Source organism: Monodelphis domestica, chromosome 1 (assembly GCF_027887165.1).
Source record: "Monodelphis domestica isolate mMonDom1 chromosome 1, mMonDom1.pri, whole genome shotgun sequence".
Classification (NCBI taxonomy): Eukaryota; Metazoa; Chordata; class Mammalia; order Didelphimorphia; family Didelphidae; genus Monodelphis; species Monodelphis domestica.
In genome coordinates, this window is record NC_077227.1 from 58,505,369 (window position 1) to 58,522,222 (window position 16,854).

General features: G+C 38.1%; 1 protein-coding gene across 32 annotated transcripts in view; it reads right to left on the minus strand.

Annotated features, from left to right (window-relative positions):
- The window catches only part of KCNMA1 (potassium calcium-activated channel subfamily M alpha 1), a 936,156-nt gene that overhangs the window by 57,999 nt on the left and 861,303 nt on the right, over positions 1-16,854 (minus strand). For 5 of the 32 annotated variants that reach the window (XM_056819947.1, XM_056819943.1, XM_056819916.1 and 2 more), the window contains 2 exons: positions 8,622-8,699; positions 888-956 (listed from right to left, as the gene is read on the minus strand). The exons of the other annotated variants lie outside the window; for them this stretch is intronic. In XM_056819947.1, coding sequence (XP_056675925.1) covers positions 888-956; positions 8,622-8,699 — 147 coding nt within the window. The remainder of the gene's footprint in view (positions 1-887; positions 957-8,621; positions 8,700-16,854) is intronic. 32 annotated transcript variants of the gene reach the window in all.

Consider the following 16,854-nt stretch of genomic DNA (forward strand, 5'->3'; position numbering starts at 1 on the left):
TTCCACAATACCTGCTTCAGCTGCCTTCATGGCCATTACACAAATTGTTCTCACCTTCCCATTCTGCAGGGGGAAGCTTTCACATGCTTGGGATAAGACACTCCCCTAACTCACCAATAGATTTGAGGCCTGAGACCTTCAACCTGGTTTATCCCATCTGCTGAGATGGTCTTTAGCAGTACTCACTATAGTACCAGAGTACTCAGTCCTCTGAGCATGCTATAGCTTCTTGGAGCCACTTGTTAGAGTTGGCTGACAGGGAGACACCAAAGATGGCTGAGCACACCTAAAATGGAGTCAAGTAAGTCCACCCTGAACACAATACACCTACTAACATTGCAAATATTCAAGTACGCAACAGCTTGGGAATCAACACACTTGTAAAATGCAAAAAAAAAAAAAGATATTGAAAGCAAAACAAAGATTGTCCTGGATTAGGATTATTTGGGGATGGCATTTTGAGGACAGACTTTCAGAATGCAGGGAATGGTGGGGGGTAGTATAGTGGGAATACATAACACACTTTACAAAGTTGTGTTGCCTTTAAATTTAAATGATTTGAATGTATGAAGATCTAAGGGACCCTGGACTGGCAAAGGCTAAGTGGCTCCTACCTCCAGCTATAACATTTTGCCATTGCCCTGGCTACTTTTGGCTTTTGTTGCTATTATTTAATCATATGGTCCCTCCATTACTTTCCTTAACTCTGGAAACTGGGTATCAAAACTGGGGATGCTTTCATTCTCCATCCTGTCTTAATGGGGACTGTCAGGGTGGGGTCTAAAGATTACCAACTTCCTACTAGGTTCTGCAAGACATGTGTTCTTCAGTTTCAAATGTGCAAATGGAATATATTTGCATCTTAAATTTAAGTGAATTAAACTTACCTGGGCTTGGAGGTTTTAAGGTTTTCATGACCGGTTGAGTGAGTCTCTGAGCAGGAGAAGTTGTATTTTCTGGTTGAGCAAACAACTACATTTGAGTAACTAAACTTCAACTTAAAAATAACAGCAAACTGTTGGTAAATAGATTTGCATTAGTATATAGAGTAATTTAGGACTATAGGATCTTAGAATTTAGAAAGGACTCTAGGGGTCATGTAATGAAACTTGCTAGCCTTTTCATGAATTGCTTTCATAATGTCTATGATAAATGGATAGCTAAATTGTTTAGAGGGCACAGAAGTTCAATCTCCAATACCCCTTATCAACTGATTGAGCTGAGAGCCAGATTATAAGAATCTGGCTGACTTCCATGGCAGGAAGGTCAGGGCTCTGACCCAATAAAATGTGGGTAGTTATTATTATCATTTCTATGTTATCTCCTTATGCCTCTCCCCTGAGCCCCAGACAATACATAGTTACTTTCAGACAATGAGTAAGATTTCATTTTAATCCCATTTTGGGGTGGTAAATGAGTCCTTAAAAAGAACAACTTCTTTTAAGGTATCCTAATGTGGAATTAAATCCAGAATTAAGAAGTCTACCCCACATTTCTAAATTAATTTCTATTTTTCAACTATAATTTATTGGGGGAAATGGGAGTCCAATCTCTGAATAAATGAAGCGATGCCAGTTGACACTATCTATATTATTCATTAGTACCACAGTTGACAAAAATGCACATCAGAGCTTTTTCATATATGTTTGCAAAAGTGAATAAAATTTTCTTTGACTTTTAATTCCTACCATTGTGTAATTAGAATCTGTTTCCCAGAAACTTCAATTCCCAGCATCCCATGTTCCTTTTCATGTTACATGCTAATATAGGGAGGATATCAATTTTATGTAGCTCTGACTCTCTCTTCCTTTAATTGGCAGTTGCTGACAAGGGCTTTTTTAACAGGCAGGAAAATTTACTCATATAGTCTTACTTTTGTTAGATAATTAGGTTGTTTTTACTTCTATTTCCTTTTTTATTCATTCTACTTCAAGTGATTATTAATAAACTTTATAAAACATGATACTTGGAGTATTGGACATTAATTTATATCTTAAATTTTATGGGGACCAGAAGTCTAGACTTTAGAACACTTGCTCTTCTCTCAGTTGGTAGAGCAATTTTTTTTAATAGACAAAAAGGCAAATTAGTTTTTAAATCCATCTCTCACCACTGCTTCCCCTGCTATTCTGGCTGCTACTGCTACTGCCACTGCTACTGCGAGCCTGTTACTGTGTCTCTTAAACACACAAGCTGGGGGTCCTTGAGAGTCACTTTCTGGGAGGTTGATAAAGTATAAATCCCTCTTTCACTTACATTGCTAATAGCTGAGTGCTTGCTGGTGCCTTGGAGCTGGGTGTATATTTTTAGCAACAATTAGCCTCTATCCATCCTGACTCCTTTCACCTGGGGGAAGCAAACCTATCCCTCCACAAGCTACCATCTCACAGCCCAGAATCCCCAGAGTGTTGGAGGAAGTTAATAATTTCAGCTCAGTTTTTGTTGTTGTTGTTATTATAAAGTATTAATTATTGAGCTAAATTGAGAAAGTTTAGCCTTATCTTACTCCTAGAAGTTTTCTCTCTCTTTAAGGCCTTTCCTAAACCCCCACATGTCTAAAGCACTAGGGTCTAGGTACCCCTCAGCTAGTACCCAAACATTGCCACTTGGTAGCACTTGTTCCCTGGCATTTTTACTCCTGGACAAAGGGGAAGGAAAAAAAAAAACTCTCCCAAACCTCTTCATTTTACTCCTAGCTAGTGCATACTAGGCTAGCACTGCCTACAGAAAGGAAGTAGATTTGCAACCAATTTAATAAGTAGAATTGCAAGCATGGCCTATTAAAAAGCAGTGCATTACCAAAGTTTTAGGATGTCTTTTTCTCCTACCGTACCTGGGTGCACTTGTCCTTGCGATTAGCTTGAATACTCTTGAGATTCAAAGGGGAGATTCTCCTCCCTACACCCACTTGCCATTTTGGCTTGCCCAGTCTCTGCAACACATCCAATATGAGGTTCATTCATACTATGCCCAGTGCAAGTACGGGGAACCCCAGATGTGTGATCAAAGGAATCTAGATGGATAATGATACTTGGGAGGGGAAGGAACCTTAAAGAGTCTGGAGGTGAATTTTTAAGCCTTTTCAGACTCCATTGTTTTATTGATGTTAACTGTTCCAGCTTGTTCCCCTCCAAATAGTAAAGAAGTCTCTGTAACACACCTATCAGAATTGTAAAAAAAGACTCTTGAATTTGATATTTGTAACCTGTCACATATATTGTTTGCTTTAAGATTTAATTTTGTCTTTTCATTCACATATTAATCTAATCTATTCTGTTACACTATTTCACTTTCTGATTCTGTGTTTTGTTCATTTAGTTATATGTGCTATTTTATTGTTTTTATTTGTACCCTCCCCATATGACTGACCTGGAGAAAATACCATTGTAAAAGCCCATAGTTGGACAAACCCTTTCTGTGCCAAAACCCTGGGGCCTTATGGATGCTGGGTTTGTTACCAGATCTATTGAGATCACATGTTACCTAAATAGCCTTTTGTTTCTTTTTGCCTTTGTTAATTATCACATAGATGATGATAGATGGACTCCATCAAACTGGTTACAACCTATATACAACCTTTGGAGAATTTATTGGCTCTTGTGATTTTGGGAATTTTGATACTTCTTTGAATATGCATTAGCTGCCATAGTACTGTTATGAAAAGTTATAACTTCATAAAAATCATTTGCACTCATAATATGGATCACCGTAGGAAATGTATCTCATTTTTATTGTGCCTCCCCTTGGCAAACAGAGTGTGTCACTGATAATGAATTATATATTTTTTTTATTTTTAAAAAAATTTATCATCGTTTTTAAACCTTGCATGTACAATAATTGAATTTTCTTTCCTCTCTCATTTTTTGTACTTGAAGCACATACGCATTAATGTTTTTTTCAAATTTTTGAACTAATATAAGTTTATAATATTCATTAGCCCTAATATTAATGCATATCCAAAAGCTTTAGACTATGGAAACCTGCCATTGATTGTTTAACATTATGGGACATTAATTAATGAATGTCTGAATCCAGGAGAAGAAGTCACAAAAGAGCCAGTATATAGAGCCAAGAAGCACAAGGTCAAGGAGACCAACCAATCCCAGTGGGATTGATGAGAATCTGCATCAAGACAGAGGACTTGTTTTGGGGTTCAAGGAAGCAGCTGTTTGACAATGTCAGGCACAGGATTTCCCTATGTCAGATTCAGACAAAATACCTCAGTTTAGCTGCCATATTGGCTCCCCTATCCCTGAGAGTGAAGGTAAAATCAGACCAAGAAATTATATTTTCCAGTTGTTGCAAAATCTAGTGCCTTTTTCTTTCTCCTTCATAGTGTGGCAAGTTTCTATAGTCCTGACTGCTGATTGGGTAAGTACATATTGCTGGAATGGCCCTACAGGCTTGTGGGACATAAATCAATTTACTGGGCCCTGATTCAAGGACCTGTTATCAACTTATGATCTCACTCAGAATTTTTATATACTATTTAATTTAGATTTTTTTCTTTTCTATTTTTTTTTGCGTTTTTGACTTCCTTTTAACAATTGATTCACATACCTAATAACTCAGTCAAGTATCTCTGGGATGATCCATGTGTTGGTCAACACACTTCTCAGGAGGGATTTTCTAATTGTCATGAAATTCTGGACTTATAATTTTTTATATTTATAAATAAAAATATGTGTAAATATAATATAATATATATAAATAGTTTTTCTTGTTTGAGAGTAATTTTAGAATAAGAAACATGCTATCTCCTAGAATCAAGAAACTTTTTGGAGAAGGTACCATGGAGATGCCTGCAGCAACACACTGAACCAAAAGATTCAGAATGAACTTTGGGATGTAGTGAAATTGAACTGTGGAGGTTGAATTCATTTACTTTGAATGTACAATCTTATGCAAAAGGGGACTTCTCCATAATTGCCTTTTTGTCAATGAGTCTAGGAATCATTGGTTTTGTTCTTTTTCTTTTTTATTTCCCTCTTATCCCCAAAATATTGTAATTTCCCTTTAGATAGTGCAATATTGTATGTACCTCTAGTTAAAGATCTTTAGAGATATATATGTTGGTTATGTGTACTGATTCCATGGGGAAACTAGGCATGTAAATCTGGGAGATTTCTACATGCTCATTTGCCAAGGGAATCACAGGGAGAATGGGGTGTAATGAGAATCTCCCCAGAAACTCCAATTCTTAGCATCCCATGTTCTGTCTCACATTACTTGCTAACATTGGGAGGATAAATTTTGTGTTCCCTGCCTGCCTCTCTCTCTCTCTCTCTCTCTCTCTCTCTCTCTCTCTCTCTCTCTCTCTCTCTCTCTCTCTCTCTCTCTCTTCCCTTGATCATGTTTTGTGAAAGTGGTGAAAGGCAGGAGAGTTTTACTCATCTAGTTTTATTTTTTGTTAGGTAATTAGATTTGAACCTCCATTACTTTCAGTTTATTTTCTTTCTACTTCAAGTGATTATTAATAAGCCTTATAAAATACTTGGAGTTATTGATATTAATTTAAATCTTACAACACTGAAAAACCATATTCTACTTCTGTGGATCTATAACTGAGAACTACAAAATCCCTAAAATGCTAAGCAACATACAATACAATATGAAACTCGGATCAGAGCTTCCTTAGCTGCCAGTAGAAGCTGAAGGTATAGGTGAAGGTGTGGAGGCTGAAGGTAGTTACCCTCCTCTTCCTCTCTCTTCCTTTCTGCCTGCCACCTCCCTGTCAGTTGCCTGGTCAGAGCCCTGAGCTTCCTACCATGGTAGTCAGCTGAAATTCTTACCATAGCTCTCAATTCAGTGGGTGGAGGAGGCATGTTGGAGCATGAGCTTCCCTTTCCTTTGAAGACTTCTTATCTGCACTATTGATAGACTGAATCCTGCAGAGTTAGATGTGCCCCAAGGCCAAAACTTCCAGAAGTAAAGACCCAAGATGGAGAAGTGGTGGCTGAAGGCTAGGACCAGGCTAACCATCCTCTCTGTGCCACTTCTCCAGATGTCTCCCTTCTGATGTGGTCAGAGCCCTGAGCCTCAGGCAGCTGTAGCAGCAAGGCACTTCCTGTGAGCTAGAGCCCTTGCCCCAAGATTCTAGCAACCACTGGAGTCTTGGCACAGTAGGTGAGAGAGGGCTCTGGGACCTTCCTTCTTTCTTTTCCTTAAACCCAAGAATTCAGTCTTCTATGTGTACCTTTAAGTTGAATTGGGCAGGAGGCCCCCAACCAACTCCCTCAAGCCCCCTGACCCCCCAGGGTTCTGACTTTTTAGATTTGTTTTTCTGTCCCCTTGAAGCACTTTGTTTTTGACTGGTATGGAAAGGTTTTCATAGAGGACTCGACTTTTGCTGCTTCTAAGTGGCCGTTTTGACTCCACACATACCAAAATGAAACTGGGAAACATGATTTTCATTATTTAGACTAATACATGAGAAATGAGTTTTAGAAACAGTTGATATTTTACCTGAGATATGATTAATGAATATAAGAGAGGGAGAATGAAATTCCCTCAAATCTGATGGGATTCCAGTTTAAATCACACTAAGAATAAAAGTTTCCCAGCCTGGACTCATGCCTCCATAGATCACCATCCATTCTTCTGGGCCTAATAATTGGGTGGGATGATAGTGAGGTCATCAGAGTAACCAATATTAGAAGTGATCTTCAAAGACAAGTTCTTCTTACCCAGAGCCCCCAAGCAGGATCAAATTCCACCTCCTACACGATTAAGACATTACCATTCCTTCTCTGATGTGTGTGAAGATAGGATTAACTCTTTTACATGATATCTCCACTAATTGTACCCTTATTTTTCTTAGTGGTGCTACAATATTCAATTGCCAGAACCAATTGATTCTACCATCAAAAACAATCTTACATCTTCCAGTTCAGGTAAAAGTAAGTGATCATTCTTTTAATGGGAAGAAGAATTCCCATAGTTAAAGGTTCATCTCATCCATCTGTTTTTTTTTTTTCAATCACTTTACATCCCTCCTTTAGGTGTTTCTAATTATTTTCCTCTAGATTCCTTTCCATTATAAGTGTCCATACCTCAACATACTCTGGGATGAACACATCCAAGCCCTGGGGTTTGGATTGCCCATTAAACCATCAACAGCTAGCTGAGGCTTTCATTTCCAAGTAGCGTGATTACTCTGAAGGCTGGTAGAACTGGTTCTCTGACAGTTAGGATAGTTGGGATAGTTTAAATAGTCATTTAAACTAATTTTTATTGAGAATAGCAAAAGAAGTAGTGACAGTTCAGTAGCTATTAAAAAAAAAAACCCAACCCAAACCCAACCCCATGGGACTTTTCTCCTAAGAAGAATGAGCATGAATAAAGCATCTAACTTAACACTAGCCTTCAATCAGTATCAATTAATTCGCAAAACATTTTTAAGTTTTTACTGTATGTAAAACATCTGTATTGGGCTCTAGGGAGAATGAAAAGAGAAGTCATGGCTTTGCCTTTGAGAAGTCTATAATTTGATTAAGTAGACAATTTTACCCACAATGAATACTGTTGTTCATCCTTCTTTTCAAAGAGGACTAGTGATATCATGAGGTGATGCTGTGACTTGCTTACGAATTGGATTTAAGCGAGGCAGAGCTATACAAAGTCATCAGCCTCACTCCCTCTTCCAGAATCAATGAAGTCCAGTGGCAAGACAAAAGTCAAGATGACTAGCAATGGCCTAGTGTGCAGTGGATGACCTCAGTGCCTGATGGCTGACCAAGCTTTAAGTGTTCCACAATACCTGCTTCAGCTGCCTTCATGGCCATTACACAAATTGTTCTCACCTTCCCATTCTGCAGGGGGAAGCTTTCACATGCTTGGGATAAGACACTCCCCTAACTCACCAATAGATTTGAGGCCTGAGACCTTCAACCTGGTTTATCCCATCTGCTGAGATGGTCTTTAGCAGTATTCACTATAGTACCAGAGTACTCAGTCCTCTGAGCTGTGGAGCCACTTGTTAGAGTTGGCTGACAGGGAGACACCAAAGATGGCTGAGCACACCTAAAATGGAGTCAAGTAAGTCCACCCTGAACACAATACACCTACTAACATTGCAAATATTCAAGTACACAACAGCTTGGGAATCAACACACTTGTAAAATGCAAAAAAAATATATATTGAAAGCAAAACAAAATTGTCTTGAATTAGGATTATTTGGAGATGGCATTTTGGAGAAAGAGAGACTTTCAGAATGCAGGGAATGGTGAGGGATAGTATAGTGGGAATACATAACACACTTTACAAAGTTGTGTTGCCTTTAAATTTAAATGATTTGAATGTATGAAGATCTAAGGGACCCTGGACTGGCAAAGGCTAAGTGGCTCCTACCTCCAGCTAAAACATTTTGCCATTGCCCTGGCTACTTTTGGCTTTAGTTGCTATTATTTAACCATATGGTCCCTCCATTACTTTCTTCAACTCTGGAAACTGGGTATCAAAACTGGGGATGCTTCTTTCCATCCTGCTTCTATGGGGACTGTCAGGGGGTGGAACTAAAGATTGCCAACTTCCTACTTGATTCTGTAAGACAAGTGTTCTGCATTTCCATATTTGTAAATGGAATATATTTGTATTCTAAATTTAAGTGAATTAAACTTACCTAAGTTTGGAGAGCCTGGAGGGCGAAAGAGTTTTTTGACCGGTTGGGGTTGTCTCTGATCAGCAGGACTGGGATTGGCTGGTTGAGTAAACAACTACATTTGAGTAACTAATCTTCAATTTAAAAATCACAGTATACTATTGGTAAATAAATTCACATTAGTATATAGAGTAAGTTAGGATCTTAGAGTTTAGAAAGGGGTTATATAATGAAACTTGCTATCCTTTCCATGAATTCCTTTTATAATGTCTATGATAAATGGTTAGCTAAATTGTTCTTAGTTACATTATAAGAATCTCACTCCCAGAAATGGCATTCCCATTTTTGGGAACTCAAATGAATACATAGGTAGTCTATTGAACCAAAAACCTGCGTCATTTTCTGTAATTTCTACCCATTTGATAACAGTTCACCCCTCTTAAGGATTACAAAATAAGGCTTCCTCTTCTTTCAGATAATAATAGCCCTTAAAATATGTTCACATGGCTATCATGTCTTCAATAAATCTTTTTGTCTCCAATATACAAATTTCTATCTCATTTAGCCATTTCTTATACAAAATGTAAATCTTTCTTCACTCCTAACCCTTGGCTATAGGGTGCAGGGTCTGAAATAAGATACATGCAAGAGCATACCAAAAGGACAGGTCAGACTGATTCAAAGATTTCTTTGTCATGCAAAAACCCAAGGGCTGAAATGAGCAGGAAAATGAGTTGTAGAAGCCAAGAATATGGACAAGCAGTTCATATTTATAGGAGAAAGGTTACCAACTCTGGAGTCAGAGGAGCTGGGTTAAAATTCTATTCTGGATTCTTGAAACTTATGTGAATTTGGAAATCTTTTATTTTCCTTAGGTCATTATTTCCTTATCTGTAAAATAGACTGGATGGCCATGAGGGTCCTTTATATCTCCAAATCCTTATGGCCCTAATGGATCAGGGGACCAGATATGGAATGTAAGAGATTGTCCAACTCAATCTGTCCCCCCAAAGGTTCTTTTTTAGAAGATATTTCCCAGCTCTGACCTTCTGCTCATATGCCAAGGTGATTCATGCCAGGTCCTCTGTGGCCCATCCCAAGAGATCTGTTTTATATAGGTTATAAATTTGGGTGCATTTGGAGAAACCAGGAGGCTTTAAATGCAAAGGTTCAGGAGGACTGAAGAACCTTCAGTCTACTGATGGTCATAGATTGTATAGGGTAAGTTCTAAGACCCAAATTGCTGGCCCACCTGGTTTTTTGAAATTTAGCCTGATTTTCCAAGTGTACTTCCTATTAACCCTGTTGGATCCTATTTCCACTCTTTTGTTGACCTGTTCTTTCTACAATTAGGTATACTTCCTGTTTTTTGCCCTCATTCATTTGGGATTTCATGCTAGCTGGTTCAGCAATTGACCTTTGGCCCCACTTAAGGAACATTTTTGCTTCTTACCTCTGAAGAATTAGATGGTATATACTTTGGTCCTCTAGACTTATCATCCTACAATTCTTGCAACAGTGTGAAGCTGCCAACTCCATCTCAGGTTCCAGTATAATTTTGAGTTCTCTGATTATCCTGATCACTCTTTGGTTAATGGATTCCAGGCTGCCAGTGCCCTCTCAGGAAAGGTAGCAGCCCAAACTGGACACAATGCAACAGACATTGCAACATATGATATCCAAGGATGAGGAAGTGGGCATCTATCCATACTTTTTCCTGATCATATCATATCTGGAATCTTGTATTTCTATTGCACTCCACAGTTGAATAAGCTAGAAAGCATCCAGAAGAGAACCACCAAGATGGTGAAGGACCTAGAATTCATTTTATATGAAGATCTACAGAAAAACCTGAGAACTTAGCTTGAAGAAAAGAAGATCCAGGGAGAGGGTGGTAATGATAAGCTCTCTTCAAATATCTGAAGCAATGCCATATAGAAGGATTAGATATAGGGCCATAGGATCACTGAGTTCTTTCTAGTTCAAACCATTTTATTTTATTTATGAAGAATGGAGGCCTAGGGAGGCTATGACTTGTCTAAGGCACACAGATAGTAAGTAAACATCAGAGAAAGGACTGGAATCTAGGGCTTCGGAAATTAGAACTAAGCTCTATCCATTGTTCCACATTGCCTCTGTCTGACCCCAGAAGGAAGTTTAGAATCAAAGGATGGAAATGACAATGGAGAAAACCAAAGTTTTAACTAAATGTCAGGAACAAATTGCTAAAGTTGTTATTGCTGTTGTTCACTTATTTCAGGTATGTTCAACACTTCATGACCCCATTTGGGGTTTTCTTGGCAAAGATATTGGAGTGATTTGCCATTTCCTTCTCTAGCTCATTTTACATGTGAGGAAACTGAGGCCAACTGGGCCAAGTGACTTGCCCAGGGACATAAAGCTTAGAAGTATTTGAGGGTAGATTTGAACTGAGGTCTTCCTGATTCCAAGCCCAGGGCTTTCTCCACTGCATGACCTTGTTACTCTTGCTAATATGCAGACCTATACAAAAATGAAATGGACTGCCTTGAGAGATGGAGAGAGAAAGAAATATCTTCAGTAGATATTTAACCAAAGGCTGGATAACCACTTAGGCATAGTATTCTTAAAAATATTTTCAGATGTAAGTTAGGTTAGATTTTGTTGAGGTCTCTTAAAACTCTAAAAATTCTTTATGTGTAATGCAATCTTACCGTACACAGTACTAAAGGAGAATTGCTCCCCTTCATCTGGATTTCTTAATAATTAGGAGTCATCTAGGTCCAACCCCCATATTTTTATAGTTGAGGACCACAGTTTCAGAGAATGAAAATTTTTGGTTTAGGACTACAGTGATAGTAACGGGATTAGAATATAAATCTGGAATGAATCACTCAATCAACATTTATTAAGCATCTTCTATATTCTGGGCTCCCTAAAAGTACAGTGCCCTCACTCCTAACCCACCCTGTGCATGGATATCACACTGTTCCCTTCTCATGCTGGTCTGCTCCCTTCTTCTCTTTTCCCAACTGAAGCAGTCAACCAGAGTTGGTTTGGCCACACCACTTTATTACTTTCACCTTTAAACAATACTAGGGAACAGCAGAACAGGGACCCATTCTAGTTAGGCTTAAGGTACTTTGTGAAGCACCAATGCACAGTTTAGTACATATAATAAATGCTTTATTACATTGCTTTTCCTTGGGGGAAATACAAAGCACTTTCTAAATCTTCCCTAGTGAAATCCCCCAATGAGAGAAAGAAAGGAAATTTCTTATCCATCACCTCCTGTGGCAGAGTTGGAGAAATGAAGATAAGGGCTTCTTTTTCTTTCTCTCTCCATTACCTCTTCCATAGATTTAACATAAAGGAATTGGTTCAAATGGAAGTCCAAATTAGCTTTTATTGTGTGCATATAAATGATGGTTAGAAATCCATATGCTGTGTTAAACATGGGAAATAAATTAGACCCGAATCATCTCTGCTTGCTGAGACAGGTATTCGATACGCCGTTGTAAAGGAAAAAGATCAGAGTTAAAAATGATCTAGAAACGCATGCTAAAAATCAAAAGAAACATCTCCTATTGCATCATCCAAGAGATAAATGAAATCTCCCATGAGTTCCCAACAAAACAAAACAAAACCCAAACTCCCCAAGTCAAATGTCAGAGCAAGAGAAGATCAATAAAAATATTTTGATAAGTAAATGCAACAATGCTATTTAACACATGATTGGCAACTGCTGAAACATAAATTATACAAATTTCCCATAGCTGCTTATGGGAAAATTATGCAGATTAGAACTTGATTAGGCTTATATCATGAGACTCAATTTGGACTTTTAATCTATTAAGCTCCAATAAATGAGGCATCTGAATAGCTCCCCTGAGCAACTACAGTAATAACCACAGCAGTCATTTCTGCAGTATGTATTCCAACAAATTCCTCAGCACATGAAGGAAAGAAAATTCCATGTCTAGGAGCACAATTGCTTTTTAACTTGTGGAAAAAAATCCATGAGCTCAGGGCCGATTTGGGAAATAGATTTTCATAAATGGCTGCAAGAGAAATCCGGCAAAAGGAAAACCTCTGTTTAACCTCATAATATTTTTTCACAGCTGCTTTCAGTGGCTTCCCACGAAGTTGGAGTCACCGAGTCAGAAGGGCTGGGCAGCTGACCCATGTTTACTCAATAAAAAATGATTATTTAGCAAGAATGTGGCATTTCTGAAAAGTGCACTGCCCAGAGGCCTCCCTACCTTGTTAGTCTCCACTTAACAACCCAAGGCGGGGTGGAACACTGCGGATAGTGCTGGAGGTCAGTGTCAGGGAGAGATGGAGGAAAAACTCCCAGGCTTATTCAAGCTACAAGTTGCTTTGGTTTAGACCAATAACCTAGGCATATTGCGATGGAGATGGGCATGACTGGAGAATGATAACTATCTCCCACACAGTGCCTAGAGACACAAGGATCAGAGTCACACAGATCCCTTCTGGCCACAGAGAATATTCCTTTTATATGGTCCCTTTTCAAACCACTCTCTCAGATCTGAACCACATCACTGGGCCTTCTTCCAGCTCCAGGTAAAATACTTCAAATGCTCCATCTTCAGTAAAAAGAATGTTTATTGAAGGCACATGAATTTATCTTCCTTCTTTGGATGCTATAGAAAATGTCTTTTGCTGACTTCTCCAGGACAGGGTAAAGTCCCGCGCTATAATTCTGATCTTTATTTCCCATTCACAAATGTGTTACATTGATATATTCGAGGATACTATTTTTCTGGAGTCTCTGTCTTTGATGCATGTCCCAGGGGAGGCAGCCCTGCAGCCTGCTTAAGGCACCTTTCACTTGTCAGAGCTCGGATTTGGGACAGGAAAACAAGACACAAAATATCTCCTGTGCATTTGATTGTGAGCTATTGTATGGAAAGATGAAATCAATTTGCTTAAATACAGCTCCCATACTAAAATTATGCGCCTATATGGATAGCATCATGATTTGTATTGTCTCTCCAACCTGGGACTAGCTTAATAAAGCATGCCCTGAGTGTTGTATAAAATGCCCTCAAATGAACTTGTTAAGAAGAAGTCAGTGGGGATAAGGTATCCTGGTGCACAGTGAGGCAGATATTCTACAAGTTCCAGCCCACACTCGCCACACATCTGTCCATTGCCCTTTGGCATCACCCTTCATTTCTTTTGAAATTGTAATATCCCAAAATATCAAACCAGACATTACTAGAAGAATGCCTTGTTGGTGGTAAAAAGGATGAACCTTCGTTACATAGAGATGCTTAGGATCATGAAAAGGGTCCCAAAAGGGTTCAGCTAGGTGACTCAGTGGATAGAGAACCAGTCCTATAAATGGGGGGGGGGTGCTGAGCTCAAATCTGGCCCCCGACATTTCCTAGCTTTGTGACCCTGGGCAATTCACTTAATTCCCCTTGCTCAGCCCTTACTACTCTTCTGTCTTAAAACCAATACATAGTATTGATTCTAAGGTGGATGGTTTTTAAAAAATGGTCCCAGAAACAATTCAGCCCATTTTCCTTTACCTGTTCATTTCTGAGTCCAGTTTACTCTCTATTTTCACTGCGTGAACTATGTAAACATTGATGGATAAACACTGTAGTCTATTCATCTAAATGTATACCATAAACTGGCCAATAAGCTTTCTAAAGTCCCTTTTTTTAAACCTGTGTAGATAATTAAACTAATTGCTTTGAGGGATTGTGACTCTCAGGAGGCATCATTATTTATGGGTCTTGATTCAAGGAGCACAATGTTATCCATAAAGAGGTATTTCATTTCTCTAGGCATCCTTCTCCAGCTTGGAAGCTGCCTTGTTCTTCCTCGATGATACCTTTGGAAGGCAGATATCTTTCTTTTGTGCACTGATCAACATGGATAATGAATTATAAATATCAATGCAGACTGAGGCAGGGAAGTGGCTCAAATGTGGCCTCAGATATTTCCTAGTTGTGTGACCTTGGGCAAGTCACTTAATCCAAATTATCTAAACCTTGCCCTTTAGTCTTAGAGTTGTTACTGACAGCAAGAAAGGGATACATATAAAAATAAATATAAATATTATGTATATATATATATAATGATAGAAAGAAAGGGATATCTAGGGATATCCCTATATAGATATATCTAAAATATATCCATATATTATAAATACATATAGAGGTATACATATATATTTATATACTTTTATTATATATAGATATATAGCTTTATATTATATATCATATATATGTATTTATATATATCTATAAAAAGAAAATGTTACCTACTTTTATGTTTTAAGCTTGTTTTTGAGATGAACTTTAAGGCTTCTCATAGCTTTAAGACCTATTTTTCCATGCAGGAATATTTTGTCATGAAAATAATGCTGAGCTGGGATTTAAGAGACATGGGTTTGAATTTTGGCTCAAACATTTTTCTACTGTGAAACCCAAGGCAAGTCGTGTCACCTCAGATTCCTCTTTGGTAAAATGAGGACAGAAATGCATTGCTTATAGCACTGTTTGAGGAAAGTGCTTTAAACCTTAACATGCTGTAAAAACATGAATTATTATTAAGGGCAGAGATCTGTCCATGGTGGAGGCGATTACTGACTAACTGGCTTGAGACTAGATACTAGTATCCTGCCCATCTGTTCAGGGTTATTTTCCCTACACTGCTCTTAGAGTTAAAAATTAAAGCTGGTTCACCAATTAGAAGCTTCTCTTTCATGGTAGGTTACATTTCTTATAAACTACAGGAGTACTTTGCATTAGGGCAAAGACAGATGTATAAATTGCAAGTCAGCAATATTAAGTGGGTAAGGATAAAATAAACAGGAAGACCCCTCATGCTGCCAAGGCCATACTTTTTCTGTTTCTATTATACCCTTTGTTTCTCCTCCCTCTTGTCTGAACATTAATCAAAGAAATGCAAAGAGCTCATTAAAATGATAGATCGACTTAAAAGGTAACCACCTCTACATTATAAATACTTGCTTTATGTTCTCAGTGCTATGGGTTTTCTTTTTCAGCATTTGTCATGCAGTTCAAATGTCTTTTTACATTTAAAATGCCAAATGCCATTGTTTAGTTGTATGAAAGCCAATGGCAAAAGACAGAGTCACTAATCATGAACAAACTAAAACATCCATATCTGAAATGCATGGGAAATTAACTCAGTGTAAAAGAAATATTTGCTAGGATATGCAGTGCATCCCACAGCAATTCATGTTCACTAGCCTCTCATCAACAGAAAACTTTCATCTAACCATTTCTGAAGAGTTACAGTTACACAAAAGATGCGTGATATGTGTTTAATAAACTGGAGAATCTCTTTCCCATAAACTTTTCCTCTTTTCTATACATACACATACAAAGATATGTAAACATATCTGCATATATGTCTACATACACTCATATTTTTGTAGATATACCCAACTTCATATATACAAAGTTACTACAAATGCTGATTTCTCAATTCTGGAAATGTAGTCCCACCATTCACTTTCCTCAGAATACCAATTAAAGTCTCTTCTCAAGAATTCTCTTTGTGTTTCTTCACAAGCTAAAGGTTAAACTCAATTCTCTCAGGAAATAAATTGTCTTAGTTCTTTTTCTCTTTCCTCTAGATTCAGTGATCGCAATGAATAGTTTCTCCCCAAAACAGTTCAACTCCCCATCTTCTCGCATATGTCTCACAAAATGTCAAATCCTAATCACCAAACTCTGTTGTATCTCGAATCTCTATGGGAGAGGTTACTGAAGCTGATAGCATGTGTCAGAGACAAATCTACTAAGCTTCCAGAATTGCAGTTTTAGAGACTGAAAGACACCACGGAAAAATGAAAAGAAACTTTAGAGAGGGGACAAGACTAAGAAAATATTACATAGCAACTTGAACCCAAATATTCTAAATGTTAGCCTAGTGCTATAGTAGATTTTGGGAGTCTAGTTTTTCTTTCAAATAGGTGTCACTGCTCTCTACATAGCCTTGATCTTTCATTTCACTTTCATTTTCAGGAATCTTCTATGGCCAAGGAACTTCCCTGATAAAAACTATGTTTAGGTAGACTTCATTATGCCCTATAAAACCGCTGCAACCCTGTTCCATCACCTTCTACTTTTCTACTCTTGCTTTAGGAGATGAGCTCTCCAAGGCTATCTTAATTGTTGGACTACCCTACTAAATAGAGAGACCTTGGGGTAGTAGTGGATTAGTTTATGGCCAATTTTCCTCTTCTATTTTGGAAGGAGGAGCC